At 37.0% G+C, this 23,517-nt stretch overlaps 2 protein-coding genes across 2 annotated transcripts in view; one reads left to right on the top strand and one right to left on the bottom strand.

Moving 5' to 3' along the window:
• The first annotated feature begins 1,196 nt into the window (after positions 1-1,196).
• Positions 1,197-15,174, top strand: C16H2orf69 (chromosome 16 C2orf69 homolog). Its single transcript, XM_026002593.2, has 2 exons — positions 1,197-1,640; positions 11,897-15,174. The coding sequence occupies exons 1-2, from the start codon at positions 1,299-1,301 to the stop codon at positions 12,719-12,721; spliced, it is 1,167 nt and encodes a 388-aa protein (XP_025858378.2). The 5' UTR covers positions 1,197-1,298; the 3' UTR covers positions 12,722-15,174.
• A 709-nt stretch (positions 15,175-15,883) lies between these two features.
• TYW5 (tRNA-yW synthesizing protein 5) overlaps positions 15,884-23,517 on the bottom strand; it is a 22,933-nt gene continuing 15,299 nt past the window's right edge. The window contains exons 6-8 of the mRNA XM_026002594.2: positions 22,298-22,385; positions 21,789-21,905; positions 15,884-19,100 (exon numbers count right to left, since the gene is read on the bottom strand). Coding sequence (XP_025858379.1) covers positions 18,844-19,100; positions 21,789-21,905; positions 22,298-22,385 — 462 coding nt within the window. The 3' untranslated portion in view covers positions 15,884-18,843. The remainder of the gene's footprint in view (positions 19,101-21,788; positions 21,906-22,297; positions 22,386-23,517) is intronic.

Genomic DNA, 23,517 nt, shown 5'->3' with positions numbered 1-23,517 from the left:
GTTTTGTTTTTTGTTGTTGTTGTTGCTGTTGTTGTTGTTTGTTTGTTTAAGTGAAGCAGATGTACAAGGGGTGCTCAGGACAGAAACAGAGCCCAAGCTTTGAGGTTTTTGCTGACTCTGGCAAATGTTAGATGTATGGCTTCCCCGGGAGCCCATGAGCAGGCCCACAAACATTAAAAGTTGAAAGTTCCCTTTAAGTTATTAAGTTCAATTCCTGATGTACAGTAAGGCATCATCAGTACATGGCGGCCATAGCTATAACTCACCGCTTTCTCTCCTATAAGGCTCCTTACGGTGCCTCGCCCCACAAACAGCTGCATATATGGAGGAGCCGTCCTCCTCCCATCTTTGGCATACACTTGGCCAAATCTTACTCCTACACACCTGGCCACAGACGGTTGTTGGACGTGTCATCACTTTCCTACTGTGCAAAGTGGTTTTTGGAAACTCTAAAATAGCAGATCCCTCAGCGGTTCAGCGCCGCCTGCAGCCCAGGGTGTGACCCTGGAGACACCGGATCGAGTCCCACGTCGGGCTCCCTGCATGGAGCCTGCTTCTCCCTCTGCCTGTGTCTCTGCCTCTCTCTCTCTCTGTGTCTCTCATGAACAAATAAATAAAACCTTAAAAAAATAAACTAGCCAATCCCGTTGGCTGCAAACACAGCAGGAAATAAACACCTTTGGCCCACTTTAGCTGTCCCAGTCCATGCATCCTGTTCCCCACCTCCAACCAAAGGTGCGTTAGATAGATTTCGTATCTAACCATCAATTCCCATGAACTAGAAATCTTGTCTATCTACAAAGAAAACTAAAGCTTGTGAGAAAAGGGAGATTCTCTTCCTTTAGGGCTCCAAGAACTATATATTAAAAACAAAAACAAAAAAACACACCTCACCTGAAAGGTGAGCCTACAGAGACGCGAGCACAGTTTACTGAAAACCCTACCCAGCGACTGGACCCACTCCAGCTGCGGCCCCTCCTTCGGAGCCAGGAGCTCGTTCCCTCTTCCTTGGCTCCGCTCCCGCCCTTCCCCAGGCTGCCGTTCGAACTTCCCGCGCAGCAGAACCTACCAATCAGGAGCGCCTTCCCTCGGGCCACGCCCCCTCCCCAACCCGCGGAAGCCCCGCCCACTTCCGGGCACATCCCTCCCGCCCCGACGCACGCTGCGCGCGCGCGCGCACGTCGGCCTGTGACGCCGCCGCCGCCGCGCCCCGTCCGGCCGGGGACCGTTGGGCGGCCCGCCCGGGTCCCTCCCTCAGGACCTCCCCCCGCCCCGAACCGCTCTCGCGGCAGCGACCCATGTGGGAGTTCAGGCTCCTGCGGTCGCCGCCGCCGCCGCCGCTGCTGCTCCTGCTGCCGCAGCTCAGCCTCGGAATGGCCGCGTCGCGCTCGCAGGCCGAAGCCATGAACCTGGGCGGCGGCGGCGGCGGCGGCGGCGGCGGCGGCTGCGCACGGGGCTCCCCGTTGGCCGCGGCGCGCCGGCCGCAGTGCGTGCAGCTGCCCCCGGTGCCGGGAGCCGACCCGCAGCGCAGCAACGAGCTGCTCCTGCTGGCGGCCGAGGCGGCGGGGCCGGCCCTCCCTGGGGACCCGGCGAGGGAGGAGCCGCAGCATCACGTTCTCTATTTCCCCGGGGACGTGCAGGTAGGACACCTGTTCCCTCCCCGCGCGCCTCTGCGAGCGGCCTCAGTCGCCCCGGCCCCGGCCCCGGCCCAGTGCGGGGTTCCAGGCTTGCCCCGAACACGCCCACACGTGCCCTGAGCCGCGTGGCCCCGCGAAATCCCAGGGCCCGCCCCTGCCACACCCCTGGGCCCCCTGCTCCGGGAGCCCCCGGCTCGGGGGGAGGAGGAGGGAGGTGCCCTTGGAGGGTCACGACCTCGGGCAGAGCCAGCTGTCGGTCCGTCCGAGCTTGGGGGGGGAGGGCGGCGGGGTGTGTGCAATCCGAGCCCGAAGGAATGAGGCCCCGCGTGCATATACATCCACCCCTACAACCTGGCGGCGCAGAGGTGCGCGCGGGGGCTCGGCGGCAGGCAGGCGCGGGGCTTTTCAGATTAACTCAGCACGCGGGTGCCGAAAACCCTGGCAGTCATTAAAGAGCAAACGGGCAAAAAATAAAGCATGCATGCATTAATTAATTAATTAATTAAAATAAAATTTCTAAAGGTATGACCCCCCCCCCTTTTACTAACTCTAGAAAAAAGAGGGTGGGTGGGGAGTAAAAGGGGCAGTAATTGCTAAGCCTGTCAATATTTTGCGCTCAACCTGAATTCTGTACTTTTTTTTTTTTTAGCTTTATTTGATTTTAGATCTTCAGGCAAATATTCGTGGCTGTCTGGTACTGGGAAAGCTGGGTCTTAATTAAATTTAAAAACATTTTTTTATTGGAGTTCGATTTGCCAACATATAGCGTAACACCCAGGGCTCATCCCGCCAAGTGTCACCCAGTCACCCCAACTCCACCTCCCCTCCACCACCCCTTGTGCGTTTCCCAGAGTTAGGGGTGTCTCCCATGTTTTGTCCTGGGTCTTAATTTAGGTCTCCATGCAGAGCTGTGTTGTCTAGTTTGGCGGCCGTCCCGTCAGTTAGTTAGTTGTACGTGGGCCGTTTTGTTTGCATTCACGAAATGCAAAATCCAGGCGGGAGCGTCGCGCCAATGGCGTCTGCAGCGCCCGGGGGCACCTAAGGTTTGCGGGCGCCCCGGTGGGCCGTGTGCGAACGCGGAGCGTTTCCATCGTCAGAGCCAAGTTCTGTCGGGGGTAGTACGGGTCGGTGTGTGGACAGGGAAGCTAAAATGTTGGCCAGCTGGGTTTCTCACTCCCTGAAACAGTAGTATTAGTTTTTGAGATGGATGCTTCAGACTGATGTAGTCGCAAACTTTGTGCTGTGTCAAACGATGATGAAGATGCATGTAATTTTTTTCCCTCTTATCCTTAAAATAAGGAACCGGTCTCATTGACTGCTAATAGAAACTGTGAAAAAAACAAAACCAAAAACAAACCCTCGTATTTAGATTGAAGAGTAGATCATTGATCCTCTGTTGCTCAGTTTGGGAAAAAAACAGCATGACATTACTGATAGCGGCTTCCAGAGATTGGAGGAACAGCTACTATGTGCATCTATAATGATGATGATGACGAACCTTTGTTGAGAGTCTGCTAAATATTTATAAAGTGTTACAGTCAGAAAACAATACAAGTCTTCAGATAAGGTCTTAAAAAAAGTGCTGAATACACTTAGAGTCATACCTCCTCTTTTTGTGTGTGTGTGTGTGTGTGTGTGTGTGTGTGTGTGTGACATCATCCATTTCCTTATGTAGCCTGAGATTCCATTAGCTTTTTGGACAGTGATCTAGTGTTGCTTTACAGAGAGTGTATGAAGTGCTTTAAAAACCCAGGTCTTTTAGAGAAGAGTAAGATAATGCATCAAAAGGCTTTAATGCCAAATTGCCTAGGTTTGAACCCTGATTCTGCACTTTTTAGCTATGACATCTCTGGCTAATTCCAGCTACCTCAACTATAAAATAGCAATAATAATTTATAGGATATCAATGAGGACTAAATACAGGAATTCCTCGTGAGTAACAGTTCCTTCTTATCTTTCTGATGACTTTTTCAATTATTGGGCTACCCCAGTGCTCGGCTTGTGGACTTTTCTCCTCTACCTTTATCCCCGTAGTGATTTCTTGGGAGTCTTGTGGTTTTACATTCCACCTGTACTCTGATGACCTTCGATATTTGTATAACTAGCCTAGAGAGGTTCCTGGAACTCGAGACTTACCGGTTGCATGTATAGTATTTCCTTTTGGATATTTAATAGATACCTCAAACATAAAATCTCTGCATCTTTGCTTTTAAATCTGTTCTTCCTGCAGTTTCCTCATCTCGGCTAATGGGAATTTTTTTTTTAGTTGCTCAAGTTAGAGATCTTGAAGTTAATCTTTTAGTAACCTCTCTTTTACACCTCGATCAACAATTAAAGCTGCTTTCCCTTCTAAACCTATCTAGGTGATCAGAATAACCAGTTTAAAAGTAAGTCAAATCATGGCCACACCACTGCTGAAAACTCCAGTAGCTTCCCATTACTCAGAGGAAAAGCCAGAGTACTTTTGAAGAAGGGCTCTTCACTGTCTTTATCTTTTCCCACTCTTGCTTGCCTTTCTCCTTTTTCTGTCTACTCTGCCCAAACAGCATTCTTTGTATTACTCGGGGTAGGCACACTTGACCTCAAAAGCTTTGCACATATTGCCTGGAACAATCTGCCTACAGATGTCTGTAGGATTCATTACCTCACCTGTTTTGAGTTGCTCAAAAGTTGCCCTCGCAGTGAGGCCTTTTCTGACCATCCTGTATCATAATCACATGTACACATACATGTGATCCCTGTCAGCTTTCCTCTTCTATTTTACCCATTTCATTTACTGTATTATTCATTTCGGTTTTTGTCTGTCTTGCAACACTACAATGTCAGTTTCATGTCTGTTTTCTTCACTATCTCTGATGCTTAGTGATTGGTGTTCAGTGACTGGCATGTAGTAGGTGTTCAGTAGATAACTTGTTGAATGAATGAATGAATATATGTAAGTTGCTTTGAACAGTGCAGGAAGTGCTTGATAAATCATGGCTCTTATTATATGAAATGCTTTTGGCTCAGATTTCTTCATATCTTTGTACTTGATTTTTTTTTTTTAGCCTAATGTTTATTTGTGTGAAATTTACCCTGTTAGACACAGCTCATCTTATTAGTATATCAGTTCTTTCATAGAACCATTATTCTGGTTTGTATCATATATTAATTAAATAGGCATTCTTTCAATATCTTTATTTTTAATTTGGATAAATACCGAACAGATTTGGTCCAACAGAACTTTGTAGGGTACTATTAGAAGCTTTACTTCTTGTTGATACCGATTTGTTGTTTGGTATCAATTAGATCTGGTTGTCCAAGTAATTTTAAATTTTAATTACCATTACTTTCTTGATGTTCCTCTTGCAATCATTTTTGTTGGTGTTGTGTGTCCTTTTTTATTCTATATTTGTTATTTTCTCATTTGAATTAACAGGTGAGCTGAGAACATAGTAATTCATATTTCTTTAGGTACATTGATTTTTTTTTTTAATCCAGTAATGATTTTGGAGGGAACAGAAATCAGGATTTTTTTAAGGAGGCATTTTCCAATTTTCTTGAGTTATCTTGCTTTTTAAAGCTTCAGTATATAAAATTATACTTATCTCTTTTTTCAAGTATAAGCTTACAATTTGATGAATTTTGACAAATGTTACAGTTATGTAACCAACACCATAATCATGTTATACAACATCTCTATCACCCTAAAAAGTACCTTTATTCCCCACTTCTGTTGGTCTCTTTTCTCAGCCACAGGCAACCACTGATCAGCGTTCTTTCACTATAGTTTTGCCTTTTGTACATTTTCATTAATTTGCAATCGTAGTATGTAGTCTTGTGTCTGACTTCTTTCACTTAGTATATGATGCTTTTGAAATTCATTCTTACTATTGCCTGTATCATTAGTATGTTCCTTTTTATTCCGAGGTAGTTTTCTGGTGTATGGATATACAATCTGTTTACTCATTCAGCACTTGGTGAACATTTGGGTCATTGCCAATTTTACCTTTAAAAAACCTGTTTTCCTAAAGACTAGGATATAGAGATGACCATGCCCTAAATGTATGTCCTGGTGTGTCACGCCTTACTACTCATACTACTACCACACTCGCAACACTTCTGAAACCTATTACATGGGTTTTTCCTCATACCATGTGATGCTCTGCACACCAGCTGGATATCCTATAACTCAATTCTGACAGTATCTACCTGGAGTTATTATTACATTTCACAAGTTAAGGGCTCAGTCCCACAAGACTGCACCCCCATTTCCAGTGCCAGTCAAAAGTCCCAGGTTGTCACCTGTGCTCCTGCAGACTGCCTATAAATTGGGGTTGCCATCATACCCTCCTTAGGTTCAGTTAATCTGTAAGAGTGACTTATGGAAACAATTTACTTACTGTTTACCCACTTATGAAAGGATATGATAATGGATGAATATCTCGATGGAAGAGATGCATAGGGTAAGGTATGTGGGAAGGGGTGCAGACCTCTCTCAGTGTGGCACTCCCCTAGAACCTCCATGTATTCACCAACCTAGAAGTTACCTGAACCCATACTTTGGGGATTTTTTTATGGAGGCTTCATTGTATAGTCATGATCAGTCATTAACTCCCATTTCCAGCCTCTCTTTGGAGAATGGATGGTGAGACCGAAAGTTCCAAACTTCAGTCATGTCTTGGTTTTTCTGGTTGACCAATTCCTGTTCAGAAGCCCACCAAGAGTCACCCCATTAGAACAAAGGTGTTCCTGTCACCTGGGAAATTCCAAGGGTTTTAGGAGCTCTGTGCCAGGAATATAGTTGTACTTGCTCTGCTGTAGGAATAATCCACCTAGCTTGAAACTTAATCATGAATGCCTCCGAACTGTTGTAGACACTTGCATGTTGTTTTCCTAAAGATCTTTGTACCTTTAACTTTAGTAGCTGTATGGGATAGGCCTGTAAGTTTTTGCAGGTCAGCAAGCATCTAACTGTGAAATAAGAACCCCTTAATCTCTCCGTAGAAATTCTTTTGCCACCTGCCTCACTGGTGATGAGGAGAAGCTTGCTCCCTACATACTCCCACCCCCCACCCCCCCCCCCACCCCCGCCCAAGGGGAATAAGCGCATTGCATTCCCAATTGAGATAAAAATTCTTGAAAGAAAGCACTCTCTTCCCATAGTCTTTAGCCTTTTCTGTAGACTGGCCTGAGTTGCAGAACCAGTTTTGGCCACCTGTCTGCAAGTTCTATGGGGATGTCTTGTGTTTCTTTTTGGAATTTGGGAGTATTTATCCATTGTTTTAATGGATCCGGGTTTTGACACAACAGTAACAATATTATTTTTATATTTTAGTGCACACAGTTCCTTTGTATAAGCATGTCCCCCCTTTGATCATATAACTTAGGGCTAATCAAAGAAAATACCAAGTTTTTAGATTTACCTATGTGGTAGAGACTGAACTGAGAATTACAGAATCTTGAATTCATTTTGACTCATTAACCAAATAACTGTATGATAGAAATAACTATATAGTTTCTAGGTCTCAGTTTCCATAGCTATAAAAAGGATTTAGCTGAGCTCTTTGAGATCTAAGTTCCTATTTTAATTTTCTATCACAAATCTGAATATGCCGAGGGCAGTAGCAGAATCCATAAAAAGCCAAATGATAGCCTCCTCCTGGGAGTAAATATTTTTTAACATATGAAAAGCTATTAATGAGATTATTAACTGTAAGAAAGAATTGAGTATCTGATTGGGAAAATTCTCAAAGGACACGAACGCAGAATTAACAAAAAAAAATGAACATTGTCAATAAACAGAAAAATATTCATCCTTCTTAGGAATCAAAACATGCAAATTAAATAAAAAGTAAGGTATTTTATCATAGTAGTGAAGGTTTTAAAAAAATTAATGTTAGTAGCCCGTGTGGGTAAGGATGTGGGTAAATTCTTGTATACTGCCAGTGAGAGTGTAAATTGATATTAATCTTTTTGATGGGAAGTCTAAAAATTGTGATGCAAATCTATATTTTTTGATATGGAACCATGCCTGAAATATATTGTTAAGTGAAAATTGTAAGTATAAACTTGTTGAGGAAGAAGTAAGAATGCTGTCTAATATATGTATTTGTAAATGTGTTTGTATACTAGAGAAAACTGGAATGCTAGACTCAAATTTTAATGATTATTTCTAATTGGTGGTTTTATGGATGTCTTCTCCATCTTCCCTTCTACCTTTGTATATAGACTAAAGTTTTTTAGTGAATTTTACTTCTATCAGTTTTAGGTTTTGTTTTTTTTTTAAGATTTTATTTATTTATTCATGAGAATACACAGAGAGGAGAGAGAGGCAGAGACACAGGCAGAGGGAGAAGTAGGCTCCAAGCAGGGAGCCTGATGTGGGACTCAATTCTGGGACTCCAGGATCACGCCCTAGGCTGAAGGCAGCGCTAAACCACTGAGCCACCTGGGCTGCGCAGTTTTAGTTTTTTAATAGAAAAATATTGTTAAAATTAAGTTTAAGACTGTACATTAAAAAGTAAATCCCCTTTTCAGTCTCCCATTTCTCTTCCTAAAGGCTACCATTGTTGCTGATATATGTATTCTTCCAGAGACATTCTATGCTGATGCAAACTTTTTTTTTTTCTTAAGATTTATTTGAGAGAAAGAAGGTGCTAGCAAGGGAAGGGGCAGAGGGAGAGGGAGAAGCCAACTCCCCACTGAGCGTGGAGACTGACATGGGGCTGAATCTCAGAACCTGAGCTGAATCAAGACTGGGAACCTCAAATGATTGAGCCACTGGGGACCCCACGAACTTTTTTATTTTAAAACACAAATGGTAGCGTAGCTTACAGGGGTTTTTTAGCCCTTGTTTTATAACGCATGTTGAGTACTCATAGACCTGCCTCATTCTTTTGAAACAAAAATAACCTTAAACATGTTTATTTATGCATATATGCAGTTATATCACTGAGATAAATTCCTAGAAGTGGAATTACTAGGTCAAAAGAGAAGTGCATTTAAAATTGTTCAGCATGTATAGTATATAGTGTTATAAATAAAGGAAAATCACAACTCTGTTTCTCTTTCTCTCATACTCTGTATTCAGTCAATCAGCAAGAATGCTGTTGACTCTACTTTCAAAATATATTGTCTGACCACTTTTACCACCTTAATTTTTCTACCACTCAGTGTTCAAGCCACCTTGTCTCCTCAGGATTACACTTGCGTAACCTCCTGCTGGTCTCCCTGCTTCAACTCCTGATCCTTCAACATAGGAACAAGAGTAATCCTTTCAAAACAGAAATTACATCAACCCTCTGCTCCAAACCCTATCATAGCAAAAGCCAAAGTCCTCACACCTCCCCCTCTCCCCAACAATCTTTCTGACCTTGGTGATCACTTTTTCTTTTTGTTCACACTGCCGGAGCTAGTCTAGCCTCATTGCTGTATCTTGACTATACCAGTCATGCTTCCACTTCAGGGCTTTTTGTAGTTGCAATTCCTTATGCCTGAAATATCCTGCTTCACTCCCTTGGTTCCTTCAGGTCCTTCTCAACTATCATCTTATTGGAGACCACCCTGTGTTTCAAATAATAATCTTCCACCCTCTCCAAATCCTTGTATTCCTTTTGCCCTGTTCTTTTCTTTTCTTTTTTTAATTATACTCCATTGCACTTAACCACCATCTTAATATTTTGTGCTGACTTCTACCCACTTGTGGCTATTGACCTTTCGAAAGCTGGTCTAACCAAGGAACTAAATTTTTAATTATATTTAACTTTAAATTTAAACCTAAAAACTGATAGTTCAGTTCCTAGAAAACTTTTAAGTATATTTGAACAACTTGGATATGTGAATCTGCTTTTTCAACTGTAAATTTTATGAAATCTAAATTCAGATCCAGTATTTCCAGTGAAAATTTAGCATCCAAATTGAGATGTGCTGTAGGTGTAAAATACACACTGGATTTCAAAGACTTAGTAAGAAAAAGAAATGTAATCATCTCTTACTAGTTTTTTAAATCAGTTACATGTTTAAATTATAATATTTTAGATATTTGGGCTCAATAAAATATATTATTCAAAGTAGTTTCACCTGTTACCTTCTTTTTAAAATGTAGCTACTAGAAATTTTTTTGCATGGATCATGTTATATTTCTATTGAACAGTGTTGCTCTGTTTACTTATGGAGTTGTTTACTGTGTATCTCTCTACTAAATGTGAGCTCTGTGTGGGCAGTAGTTTAGTCTGTTCTGATCCATACTCAATCAGTAGGTATCCAATAAATCTCATAGAATAAATGAATAAATTTGAATGAATTTCTCCCTTTTTAAAAAAAAGCTACTGTGAATTAAAATGAAAACAAAATTTATATGCATATCCTGGAACCTAAACAAAAATTTATTAATATATATATAGAATGCTTTTAAATAAACAAGAACCAAATAAAAAAGGACCAAAGTTATGCACAGACACAAGTAGAACTCCAGATGGTTAATAAATAAACAAAATTATAATTTCATTCAAATTTTCAATAAATCCAAATTAGAATAGGCTGTCCTTTGCCTAAGAAATTGAACGAAAAGAAGAGCTATACATACCTTTCTGGAAGATAGTATTGGAGTCTGTATAACTAATCTTAAATTATGAATATTCTTTGACACAATCTTTCCATATCCAGGAATTTATTTTTACTTATTTATTTTAAAAGGATTTTATTTAGAGCTGGGGGAGGGGCAGAGGGAGAGAGAAAATCTCAAGCAGGCTCCATGTCCAGTGTAGGACTCCATCTCCCCACCCTGAGATCATGACTTGAGCTGAAATCAAGAGTTGGACACTTAACTGACTGGGCCAGCCCCATATCCAGGAATTTATTTTTATTGATGTAATCTCAGATATATAAAAACATTTTTCTAGAACGTTCATTGCACAGTTGACCCTTGAACCATGCAGGGGTTAGGGGCACTGACTCCCACACAGTTGAAAATTCACATATAACTTTTGATTTCCCCAAAAACTTAACTATTAACAGCCAACTGTTGATCCGAAGCCTTACTGATACACAATTGATTCAACAGATATTTTGTATATGTATCATATATTGTATTCTTATAATAAGATAATCTTTATTTTTATTTTATTTTTTTTATAATCTTTTTTTTAAGATTTATTTATTTATTCATGAGAGACAGAGAGAAAGGCAGAGACACAGGCAGAGGGAGAAACAGGCTCCAGGCAGGGAGCCTGACATGGGACTTGATCCAGGGTCTCCAGGATCATGCCCTGGGCTGAAGGTGGCGCTAAACCGCTGAGACCAGGGCTGCCCAATAATCTTTTTTTTTTTTTTTTTTTTTTTAAAGAAAATGTTATTATGGGGGCACCTGGCTGGCTCAGTTTGATGATAGAGCATTGGACTCTTGATCTCCAGGTTGTGGGTTCGAATCCCATGCTGGGTGTAAAGATTACTTAAAAACAGAATTTTTTTAAAGATTTTATTTATTAAGTTGAGAGAAAGAGTATAAGCAGAGGGAGAGGGTAAAGCAAACACCCGGCTGAGCAGAGAGCAGATATGCGGCTAGATCCCAGGACCCTGGGATCGGGACCTGAGCCAAAGGCAGATACTTAACCAACTAAACCACCCAGGCATCCCAAAAATGAAATCTTCAAAAAAAAAAAAAAAAAAAAAAAGAATGTTATTAAGAAAGAGAAAATACATTTACAGTATTATGCTGTATTTACAGGAAAAAACTTACTTGTAAGTGACCTGCACAGTTCAAACCCAAGTTGTTCAATTGTTGTACCCAAAATTGAAATTTGGTTGTTAGAGTAATCCAAAAAGGGAGGGATTCAGGATAACAGCTTTAATGAGAAAATATTTTAAGGTTTTGTGTTATCAAAAAAGCTTAATAAACCAATTTTTATTTTCAGTTAATGTGTTTAGGAATAGGAGATTGTATGTATACTAAATAAAATTTATTTAAAAATATCTAAAAAAAATAAAAATATCTATAATCCCTTTAAAGTAAGTTTAATTTTTAAAATTTCTACTATGCTATTTAGCTATATCTTATAACCCAGTCTTTTGATAGATTTTAAGTTTAAATTGGGAAATTATTTGTTTAAAATCTTAAGATCAGAAGGTAATGATAGACATATAGTTTTCATTTTTAGTACATTAACCATTGGTCATATAACATCCCAATTTCCTCCACAATAAAAATGGGAAACTATTTTGTGGAAATAATTTTATATAAATATGTATTTAATGCTTGTTTCATCTTTCTTACCTTTCAGAATTACCATGAAATTATGACTCGTCATCCTGAGAATTATCAGTGGGAAAACTGGAGTCTAGAAAATGTTGCCACCATTTTAGCCCACCGGTTCCCCAATAGTTATATTTGGGTGATAAAGTGCTCGCGAATGCATTTGCACAAATTCAGCTGCTACGACAATTTTGTGAAAAGTAATATGTTTGGTGCTCCAGAACACAATACTGACTTTGGAGCTTTTAAGCACCTTTATATGTTATTAGTTAATGCTTTTAACTTAAGTCAGAACAGTCTGATATCAAAGAAGAATGTAAAAGATTTGAATAAGGACTCCAAAGCATCTAATTGTAGATCCAGTTCTCACACTACTAATGGTTGCCAGGGAGAAAAAGAGAGGACCTGTGAAGAATTTGATGAGTCCACCTTGAGTTTTTACCCACCATCACTAAATGGTGCTTCTTTTACTTTGATTGGATTCAGTAAAGGTTGTGTTGTTTTGAATCAATTGCTTTTTGAATTAAAAGAAGCCAAGAAAGACAAGAACATAGATGCTTTTATCAGAAGCATAAGAACAATGTACTGGCTGGATGGCGGTCATTCTGGAGGAAGCAATACGTGGGTTACTTATCCAGAAGTCCTGAAAGAATTTGCACAAACAGGGATTATTGTTCATACCCATGTAACACCTTACCAAGTGTGTGATCCAATGAGATCTTGGATTGGAAAGGAGCACAAGAAATTTGTTCAGATTCTTGGAGATTTTGGTATGCAGGTGACTAGCCAAATTCATTTTGCAAAGGAAGCTCCTTCCATAGAGAATCACTTCAGGGTTCATGAAGTATTCTGAGACTATAAAAGTATTAATATACTTGTTCAGTGGAAGAGCAGAAGCACTTTGAGTGTTATAAATACAGATAATGAGATATAATTCATAGATGCATTGTCAGTTTTTTGGGGGAGGGTGGGGGGAGGAAGCACACATTCCTAAAATGAGTATAATGTGCAATAGTATTCCTTGCTTGTGAATGTGAACGGTTTTTAATTTGGGTTGGGTTAGAATTAGTTCATTTGAAAAGTAAAAGATGGTTTTTGATAATCCTACAAGGAGAGAGATAAGACCCTTAAGAATGAAAGTTACAATATAGTCCTTATATAAAAGGTCTTGAAAATTGTTGGAAATAGTTATTTTCTGAGTAATGTTTGGGATTAATTTTGGTGACGCTAATGGTAATTAGCTATTTGGCACTCAAAACTCCATTTCTCTTCAAGTAAAGCAAAGGCACACTGATGTTTTCCATAGTTTTGGAATTAACTATACCCTGCTTCATATGTTTTGTAAACTCATAGTCATTCTTTAATGTGCCACCAAGTATTTTTTTAAGAGTCAAGTATATTTGTTTCCAAATTTCCAAGAACATGCAGTAGTGTATAGTTGGTTTTTGAAAACATTACACTTAAGCACTATGGCTTAATTTTTAATTGACAACTTTTAGATAAGTTATTTTGGAGTTTCTTGACTCCTGACCAAAAACCAGTTCTTTTGGAAAATTGTTTTAAATTGAACATAATTAGGTATATTGGGTAAAAATATGCTACAGATTTAAAATCTTTTCATCATATCAGTCTTTTGAAAGAGATCAACTTAGGTGAAATAAATGTGTAACACACTATTTGTTACTGCTCTATTGAAAAGGAGACAGATTCTAAAGATCTAACTCAATGTTTCTCCAGAAGCATGATTTTGTCTGCCAAAAGAAAGCAGCTCTCTTTGGCCAAAATGCAAAATTATATTGCTATAAGAAAAGTTACAGGGAAAGTTTGAAGACACAAATGATTTAATTTGGCTCAAAAACTGAATTTGCTTAACACTGCTACATAATTTGGGTGAGGTTTCCTTCTGCCTGTTTTTCTTGACCTAGATAAATACATTTTCAGAAACCCAAGACCTAATGAATGTCAACCGACATTGACAGCTGTGTGATTACAATAAAGGATGAACACTTTTTAATTTATTAATAATTTAGCTTTTATGGGTCATGAAATAATTAAGCAGGGAAGTAACATTGCTGCTTCCAGACTGGAAAAAAGACACTGAAGCTTAATATCTTAATAACCCAGAGGACCTAAATTTATAAAATACAGAATTAAAATGTTAATCTCTTGGTTTCTTCACAGAATTGTATTTTAATGACTATAATACATTCCAAATATTCAGTTATGAGAAAGAATTCTTACTCACCAAATGCTTAAAAATAACATCCCTTAATTCTGTAAAGTATAGAATTGTATCACTCAATTTTTTTAAAGGACATGTTAGTTTATATTGCTTCAGTTTCTTTAAATACATGTTTCTTTTGAGACCAAAAATTCCCAACAAAGAAACATGTCAGCCTGATTCTAGCATTTTATTACCTAATCTTAAAGTACCATGATGGATTGGATGGCTTCTTTCAATATTTAATAATCCTTGGTTAAATTCATTTGGTAGTGAATTCATAAGGTAGTGAATACACTAATGAGGGGGGAAGGAAAGGCACTTATTTTTACAGGATTAACATTTGAAATGGAAAAAGTAGGACTTCCTGCAGGATTCATTTTAAAAACCTGAGATATTTAAAAATCTAGGTTCTTTAGCTATCTAGTCATGTGATTGCTTAATTATAATTGTTATATGTTCAGTGAATATTGAGAATAACTTACTGGGCACCTGGAACTGCCACTGCAGCAAAACTAGTGTTGAAAGTAGAAATATTTTCTTGAATGAAAATATATTCCAGCTGATCCATATTCAAATATTTTAAGACTTCAAATTTGTCTTCTCTACATTTGCTTAAAACTATTGTAAATGTTAGTGTATCCTTTTAGACTGTGCCTTTGTGTTTGTGTCTTGAGAGTCAACTGAGAAGCCACAAAGATAATGTGAAAGTTGTTACCGCCACAGCATGAATGTACAATTGTATTAAATCTAATCCAGAGAAGTCTGTTTGGATGTGCTTTATGTTACTAGATTTGTTAAAACTTCAGATTGTTACTTGGAAGAAAGCTATTTCTTCCACTTTGCCAGTTTAGGTTTGTATGTTTTCATTAATCCTCCATGTTTTTTCTTTCATATGAGCAATGTTGAAACTCTCCTTGTAAATTATTTTTCTCTCCTTTAAATTGCCCAATAATTCACTTTATTTTCATATCTTCTGTTAAATTTCTTGAAGAAAATTACTCAAAAATAAGTTTTTCCTTCTATGTGCTAATCATTTCAGGTGTCTGTATTCCTTTTGCTGTCATTAAGAGACTTATTTAGAATATGGTGTGATCTGTTTTTCATTTCATTCATGTAATACCTATAATACCTAAGCACCCAGGGCAAGGGCAAGAATGGTCTAGGCACAGACAATCCCAAGCATTTGAGTATAGAAATGTGTAATAGACTGACTTAAAAGCAAAAATATGAAACAAAAGGTAGTATTCCTAAAATAGCTATTTTGTTATACTTAAGGGTCCTTAAGAGAAACATGTTTTAGAGGGTAAGATATACATGTAGATAGATGTCATCTGTAAATTCAGGTTGGGTCTTTACAATGGCAGAGACCTAGCAGTTCTTAGTGGTAGAGACAGGCAGTCACTTAGGATGGTCATTTTAGTATCCCATCTAATGGAACTTTAAAAAAATAGAATATAACTTAGGTTTATTTAAAACACCCAACACTTAGGGACTGTATGCTTGAAACAAGACATTAAGGTAATACCAGAGATGTGTGGGTGACTGCCAATCTACATTAGTTCTTCCTCACTACATCTGTGTTTTAGCACTGGAGGGAAGGAGTCAGTAGCACAGTTCCAACTCCATCCAGACCTGCATTCCAGCTTTCTACATTTTTTTTTTTTTTTGTCAACTTAGATTCAGCTTAGATGTCTGTTGGCAACTTTAGATAGGTGAGAGAAAAGCCTCCCTACTAAGGTTCTTTCCAAATGTTCACATAGCTGCTGTTCAAAAGGATAGAAAGATACAAAGTAAGCCTTGTTGACTTTATTTCCCTTTTAAAAAATGAGTGACAAGTTTTAATTACTGAATAAATAGAATTCCAATGTAATTATATGCCGAGACAAACACTGTTAATGTTCACGAAAAACTAATTAGTCTACAAATGTATTTCAAAAAGTTACTTTGAAAGAATAAATAGAAGGGCAGAAAAAATACACAACTGCAGATTCTAGTCTGCCCACCTAACTTGTCTAACTTCTCAGAGGCAATCACCCTCACTGGTTTCTTGCATATTTTAGCAGTTAATTCTATGCATACACAAATGTTTAGAATATACCTTTGTTTTACACAAATGACAGCATACCATACCTATAGTTTGCAACTTTTTTCTCATTTAATCACCTTGGAAAAATTTCTTGCCAGTGCCACAATACTTCTGTCTCATTCTTTGCATAGTGTTCCATTTTTATAGAACTCTCTGCTACTTATTCATTAATCTTATTTTGTATCCCTTTGTCTTACTTTGTATCTTTTGTCTGTGTGGTACAGTGAGCTGTACAGTGAGTTTTGCTGGCAGAGGAAAAAAATTCTTTTGTGAATCAAGTCAAGCCCCTAAGCTGTAGCCAAAGAGTAACAAAGATGAGCTGTACCTAAGGGAGAAAGCATGGAGAATTACCGATCTGGTCACAACGTGATTGTAGGTTCCATCACCCAGCTGTGTAAGCCTTGACACTCCCTTAAGCAATCTGGATTGATGAAGTGACTTTTAAGATCCTTTTCAGCAATAAAGTTCTAAGATTTGGAATTCCTGAGAAGTTGCAGCTAACACATACTGCTTAATATTTTAAAGTTTTAACATTAAAAACATCTCATTTGGTCTCAATCAGGTCAGCAAAAAAGATAAAAATGTGTTGAATTTAAAATAAACTCTTAACATCAGAAATTATGACCAAGGAAATAATTTTAAAACTTCCTAAAGGGTTTACTTTCTAGTTTTCTAAGATAGAATTTAACTGCAACGAGAGCCATCTCAAATCAGAAAGCTAGCATCAGCTCTCAACTGTCGGTGCCCTGAATTACCTCTTTGTAGTTTTGCAGCAACCCTATAAAGTACAAGTTTAAAGATGAGGAAAATAAGCTTCATAAAGATTAAGTTTCTTAACTTGCCTAAGGTCATCCAGTTTGCTTCCCAAATAAACTGAATTAAAATGAATATTCATTGGAAGATTATAATCTCAGTTTTAACTTCCAAGTTTTCTACGATTCTGGATATATACTTTGCACCAATTCTCTTAATGGTTTAAAAGAAAAAAAAAAAAAACCAAGGTTTATCTAAAAGCTGACTATAAGTACTATTCAAACTAACAGAGGTTTTGTCTTTTTTTTTCTTCCCAAGGGAAAAGCAATCATTAAAGAATTTCTTTGCTTAATATAAGTAACCAAAAATGAAAAAAAATCTAATAATCTGGCTAAAGTAACTTCCTTTTCTAATAGACCATCTTTACACTTTTTTTGACCTGAGTAACTTCAGTATCTCTTCCTAAAGACACCTAGGAAGGAGAGTTATTTTTCATATACTTTTCCTTTTTTATTTATTGTAATCTGCTTTTTATATCTGAAATTAATCCAACTCCAAAAACAGGATATGGATGAATTATTTTAACAGAGAAAATTATTTTCTCCATAATTTAAAATGCACCAACTTGATGCACTCAGATTGCTTTAGATGAGCACATCTGTGTTCAGTAAATATATCTGGTCTTTTTTCAATGATGCTGCAATAGAATTACTAGGTACAAAACAAAGAATGGCACAGATCCACATACAATGGCTCATTGTCTTCAATGATGACAACATAATTGGGATCTCTCCTGTATTTGTTCTTGAAAATTTTTTTCTCTTTAGAAAAGGGTAAGTGAAAAGCATTTAGTGGGGAAAACTAATTGGGTTGAAGTTTAGCTGTAGGTATAAATTAAAACATCTGAATATTTTCTGAATTGAAAAAAGGGGGGGGGGCAGTGAATGCCAAGAAAAACCAAGATCAGATCAAACAAACGTGTTTTGGATGAATCACAAAATAATCCAAATTACTATCATCTGATCCAACTCAGTCCTGATTATACATCAAAACAACCTCAGAGGTCTATCAAATACATATATTATATAGCAAACCCCAAGCATACTGAATCCAAGTCTGCAAAGTTGGGGCCTAAACATCTGTGTTTTGAAAAGCTCAGAGATATAGATGTCGGTTGCTCACCTTTTCCTAATCTGAATCCTGATTTTAAAAATTATCCATGCTGATGTTCCCATGTGCCTCAGAGGGAGAGGATTCTATTTAAAAGCTCCAGGAGACCTGACTGGCATGAGTTATTCCATACCTTTTCCCAGTGACTGTTCAGGGATGGACAGGTCTAAGCCACTTTAAATTAATGAGACCCAAGGATTTGGTGGCAAATTCTGGGAAAGCTTTTGCATATTAAAAGAAGGCCCTTGGAATCCAGCCTGACTCCTCCACTGCATGTAAATGAAGATGCACATGGCTCAAACTGCTATTGGCAATCATCCCATGACCACGAGGGTAGCCAGCCTTAGGATGATGCCAATGCTGCAGTTGAAAATGGGAGAAAAACCCTAGAGGCTCTTGGTGACACTACTGAATCACTGGATCAGAAATACTGAAGCCCATTCTATCAGTAGACTAAATGTATAATGATTCAATACATTTTATTAAGTCATTTTAAGTTGGGTTTTTTGCTATTTGCATCTGAAAACTAGAGTGGTCCTACCCAATACAGCAGTCTTTCAATCATAAAAATCTGTATTAAATAGAAACCATAAATAACAATTCCTATTTATTTAATCCATAAGCCTGACATTTTTCTTTCCTATTTTAACAAATAATCTTCTAAAAAATAATTTGTTATACTCTTCCAATATTTGAACTGAATTGTATTTAAAATTTATATTCATTGCATTCACTTCATTATTTATTCCAAGTTTTTGCTATAGGCTTTATCTTGAATGTATAGGACCATTCGCCGTGCATAGAAGTCCCTGTATTCCTCTGGTAATTCAGCCAGTGTTTTTAAAGCTCTGTCCAAAATTTGTGCAGCTCTTGATGCTGCTGTAGGATCTTTATTTCCATAGGTATCTGTTTTATCATAGCATTCAGATGGAAGATGCTTCCAAAAGACATTCACTCCCACTCCAAACTCTTCAGAAATTACGTTATGGAACCATAAAGCTGGAGAAAGTTTAAAGAAAAAAAACAAGTTAAAAATAAAACCTAGAGTAAAAAAAAAAAAAAAAAGAAACAAACCAAAATGTCAGTGAAATATCACAAATTGCATATAGCCAATGTAAGAAATTCTTGTAACTAGATCCCTTCGTTAGCACACTCCTGATTTTAACAGAATCATTTTAACTTTTATGAATTGCCAACCAATTTAAAGTGTCAATAACACAACTCTACTTTTAAAACCTTTGGAAAATAGCAATTTTCCCCTTTAACTTGAAAGACATAATAAAGTTATATTTGTTTTGTAAGTTCTGTAATTTGGGGCTATGTTTTGTTACTTGTTTACACTTCCTGAGTCATACAACCACATCAAAAGTGTTTATTTTTTGTACACAGAATATTTCAATTATTTGAGGAGTATCTTTGACCTTTTCCGCCTCAGCACAGTACTTTTGTTCTCATATTTTTGTTCTCAAAGACCTCCTATTCAAGCTGAATTTGGTTTTCTAACTTGCTTAAATTTGCATTCATTGTAGCTTCCTTAGTTTTATATTAAGCTAATGCAATTATAAATATCTTATATTTCTTTCGGCTTCTGTACAGTAAGTGTATAAAAATAAAGCAAATATTGTGGTGGGGAGGATGAATAAGCATTATCATATGATACAGCTAATTAATTTTTCACTTCCTTTAGAACATTTCTTTGTTTTCAATTGAATCTAAATGTTTTCAATCTATAGGTGCTATAGGAATATGAAAGCAACATCACAATATATAACCAAGATGAAATAATAGTCATGTCAGTGGGGTACTTGGGTGGCTAAGCTGGTTAAGCATCTGGTCAGCCTTTGGCTCAGGTCATGATCTCAGGGTCCTGGGATGGAGCCCTGAGTTGGGCTCCCTGCTCAGTGGGGAGTCGGCTTCTCCTTCTCCCTCTGTCCCCCAACCCTGCCCCAGCTTGTGCTCTCTTTCTCAAATAAAATCTTAAAAAAAATACTAGCCACATCAAAAAATGTTTAATCTTGTGAATGGGAGAAAGTAAGATAAGATGCTAAATTTTAGAAACAAATTCATTCTAAGAGTGCTCTAGGAAAAACAAAAGCTTAAAATATTTTGATTTGCAAAACTAGTTTCAAACATGGATTTAATCTTAACTATTCTTTCAGAATCTTTTTTCCTTATTCAATATAACAGGAATAAAGCTAACCATTCTGTTAAATTTAAATGCAAAGACAGGGGTTTTGCTTTTATTTCAAAATACATGCAAATGTTAAGTATGTCTGGCTTTTTAAAGTAGCATACAGAATAAGAGAAAACCGCATAGCTCTTAACCACTCTAAAGATACAAAACCAAAAAAATTTAAATAATGGCAACGCATTTAAGGACTAGTATGCTAGTTGTTTACAAAGAACTTATGAATAAGAAATTAATGATTCAATTTTTATAGATACTTATGTTAAGGACATTGTATCAGGCCCCTTGGAGAATATAAAGATTACCAAAACATAGTTCCTTGTCCTCAAGCAATTTATAAGGTAACCCTAAATGAGATAATCATATATATTTTTAAAGATTTTATTTGTTTATTTCACAGAGAGAGAGAGAGAGAGAGAGAACACAAAGCAAGGGGAGCAGCAGGCAGAGGGAGAGGGAAAGGGAGAAGCAGACTCCTCGCTGGGCAGAGAGCCTGCACAGGGCTTGATCCCAGAACCCTGGGATCATAACCTGAGCAGAACCCTGGGATCATAACCTGAGCTGAAGGCAGCCACTTAACCAACTGAGACACCCAGGCACTCCGAGATCATATTCTTATTAATACTTCTTTACTTAAAAAAAAAAAAAAAAACTTCTTTACTTAATTCTGTCACTGAAAAGAGGTATTAATGATTAAAATATATTAACTTAGATGTGAGAAATACGACTATATAATTTGTTAATACATTCCTTTTATCTTATGATTTTTATAATCTTCAGGTATTCACTTTTGAATAATTACAGATGTTAGTTGCATCACTAACAACTAATGCCTATTGTGCAAAGTGGCACTAATTCAGACCACAGAAAATAATGCACACAAAAGACATTACAGGTGTTGAGATTTTTAACAATCTCTAGTCTGTTTTGGCTTTGAAATATATTTACCGTTTATTGGTAAATATTTAAGTGACATAGTTCTAAAATTTGCAAATATTTTATTATTTTTATAAAAGATCTATTTATTTATCTTAGAGAAAGATGAGGGGGGGTGAAGAGGGAGAGAGAAAGGAGTCTTAAGCAGACTCTGCACTGAGTGCGGAGCCCGACGGGCTCAATCTTACAACTCTGAAATCAGGACTTGAACTGAAACTAAGGTTTGGATGCTTAACCGACTGTGCTACCCAAGAGCCCCAATATGCAAATATTTTAGAAATGATTAAAAAGAACAACCAGGTATAATCTTCTCCCAGATATAATGTAACTTGTTTAATGTCATTTAATAAGATAGGAGTATAATGTTATAAATTGCCTTTGAAAAGCAAGACTATTAATTTTATAAGAATGTGCTTAGCATACTTTAAACAATGATATATAAAAATCAACTTGTATAGAATACATATAACAAATATACTTTTGAACTAAAACAGTCATATAATGGATGAGTGACAGAATACAGATTTTATGAATAGGAAATGAATGAAGTCTAGAAATCTTACCAGGAATGAATAATACATCTCCAGCTTTAAGGGAACATTCATACCTTCTGGCCTTGGAAAACAGTGGATATTTAACTAAGTCTGGGTTATCTATATCCAGGACTTCTGACTTAGTACCTGAAAAGTTCCCAAAAAAAGGATGATAGAGATTAAAGCAAAGTTAGCGTTTCTTAAAAGGTAATCACAAATATAAACTTGAAAATTTATTCTTTTCTGTACAATTATTTATTGTATCCACAGTGTAAGAACAATTACTATTCTCCTGAAACCTAAAACAATATTCAATGACCACCCCCCACCCTTTATGACTATTGACATCTATGTAGTATAATTAAAACTTAAAATTTTATTGTTCATATAGCCTATCATTACATATATACCCATGGAGAACACAAATACATGATAATTAGAAATAAGCCCTACAATGTTTCTCTATGAAAGTAAAAGATTTCTCAAAAAGAGTAACTGAATAGACTAGACTTTAGATATGTAAACTTAAAAAAAAGTACCTGATAAATATAAATACTGGGCATCTCGAGGACTGAACAGTACAACACGTTTTTTTCCTGTCACTTGTATTAAGAAGTTATCCATTACCTGAAGGCCAATAAGAACTTATGGATAAACATTATCTAAAATTTAAATAAACAAAACTAATGGTATTCCAAACAGTTAAATCTAAATCTCATTCCTTTAGTAAGACTTGATTCACATTATCTACAACTCTTACAGAAATATTCTAACAATGCAAACATTTGTATTGTAAATGCAACTGTACCTTTATTAAATATATTCCTGCAGCACTGCCTTAAAATGGGAAGGACTGGAAATCTGAGAACTATTTGCTCTTGCCCCACCATTCTGACAGAGAGGGTAGTTTCACCTATTTGAAGCTCCCCTTAGTTAGTACTTACTTAACTGCCAAGGAATGCTATACAGCCAACATTAGAAACAGATTGAAAGCACTTAGAAAAATTAAGTGTTGGGAAAACACAAGGTACTACTGTAATCAACCACTGCTAAACTCTTTTAATATATGGCCAACCATAATTTAGTTATAGGCATCTTGATTTCCAAATTATCTCTACAGAATTATAATCTGGCAAATTTTCTTGATGTACTTATTAATGGAGTAATCTTGATTATTTCTGCATACTCAAAGGTACACTTTATGGAAAATATTAAAAGGCAGAGTTACATAATTCTCAGCAAAGGAATTAAAATATATACTAAGCAAGATATATTCATAATTACTTACAGACTGCTCCCACCTAACCATTTCTCCTTTCACTACAAACCCTTTTCTTATGTAAACCTTAACTATATAACTATGTAACAAGCATTTCTTTGACTTATTTTTAATAAAAGTTTCATAGAATTCTATTGTAAATCTAGACAAAAGTGATACTAGTTAAAATTTAAAATAGTCACATAATTAAAAATATTATTTAAAAAAAATATTATTTAAGTTACCACATCATTTTCTCACTATATCATTTATATAAAACCTTTAAAAAATATGCTAAGAATTCATGTCTATCTCATTTAGTTATTATGTTAAAAATCTTCCCAAGGGGCCCTCAGCTGAATTATAACATGCTTATAAAACTTAATATAGCTTGATTTAGAACTAATTAAAAAATTATTTTATCTTTAGAAACCTATAGGTATTGCTTTAGCTTCCTAAATTTCTCCACCCAACACCAAACCATACGTAATACTATAATTT

The sequence above is a fragment of the Vulpes vulpes genome, chromosome 16 (assembly GCF_048418805.1).
Source record: "Vulpes vulpes isolate BD-2025 chromosome 16, VulVul3, whole genome shotgun sequence".
Lineage (NCBI taxonomy): Eukaryota > Metazoa > Chordata > Mammalia > Carnivora > Canidae > Vulpes > Vulpes vulpes.
Note: the sequence above shows the minus strand (reverse complement) of the source record. Positions and strands in the feature narration are given on the sequence as shown.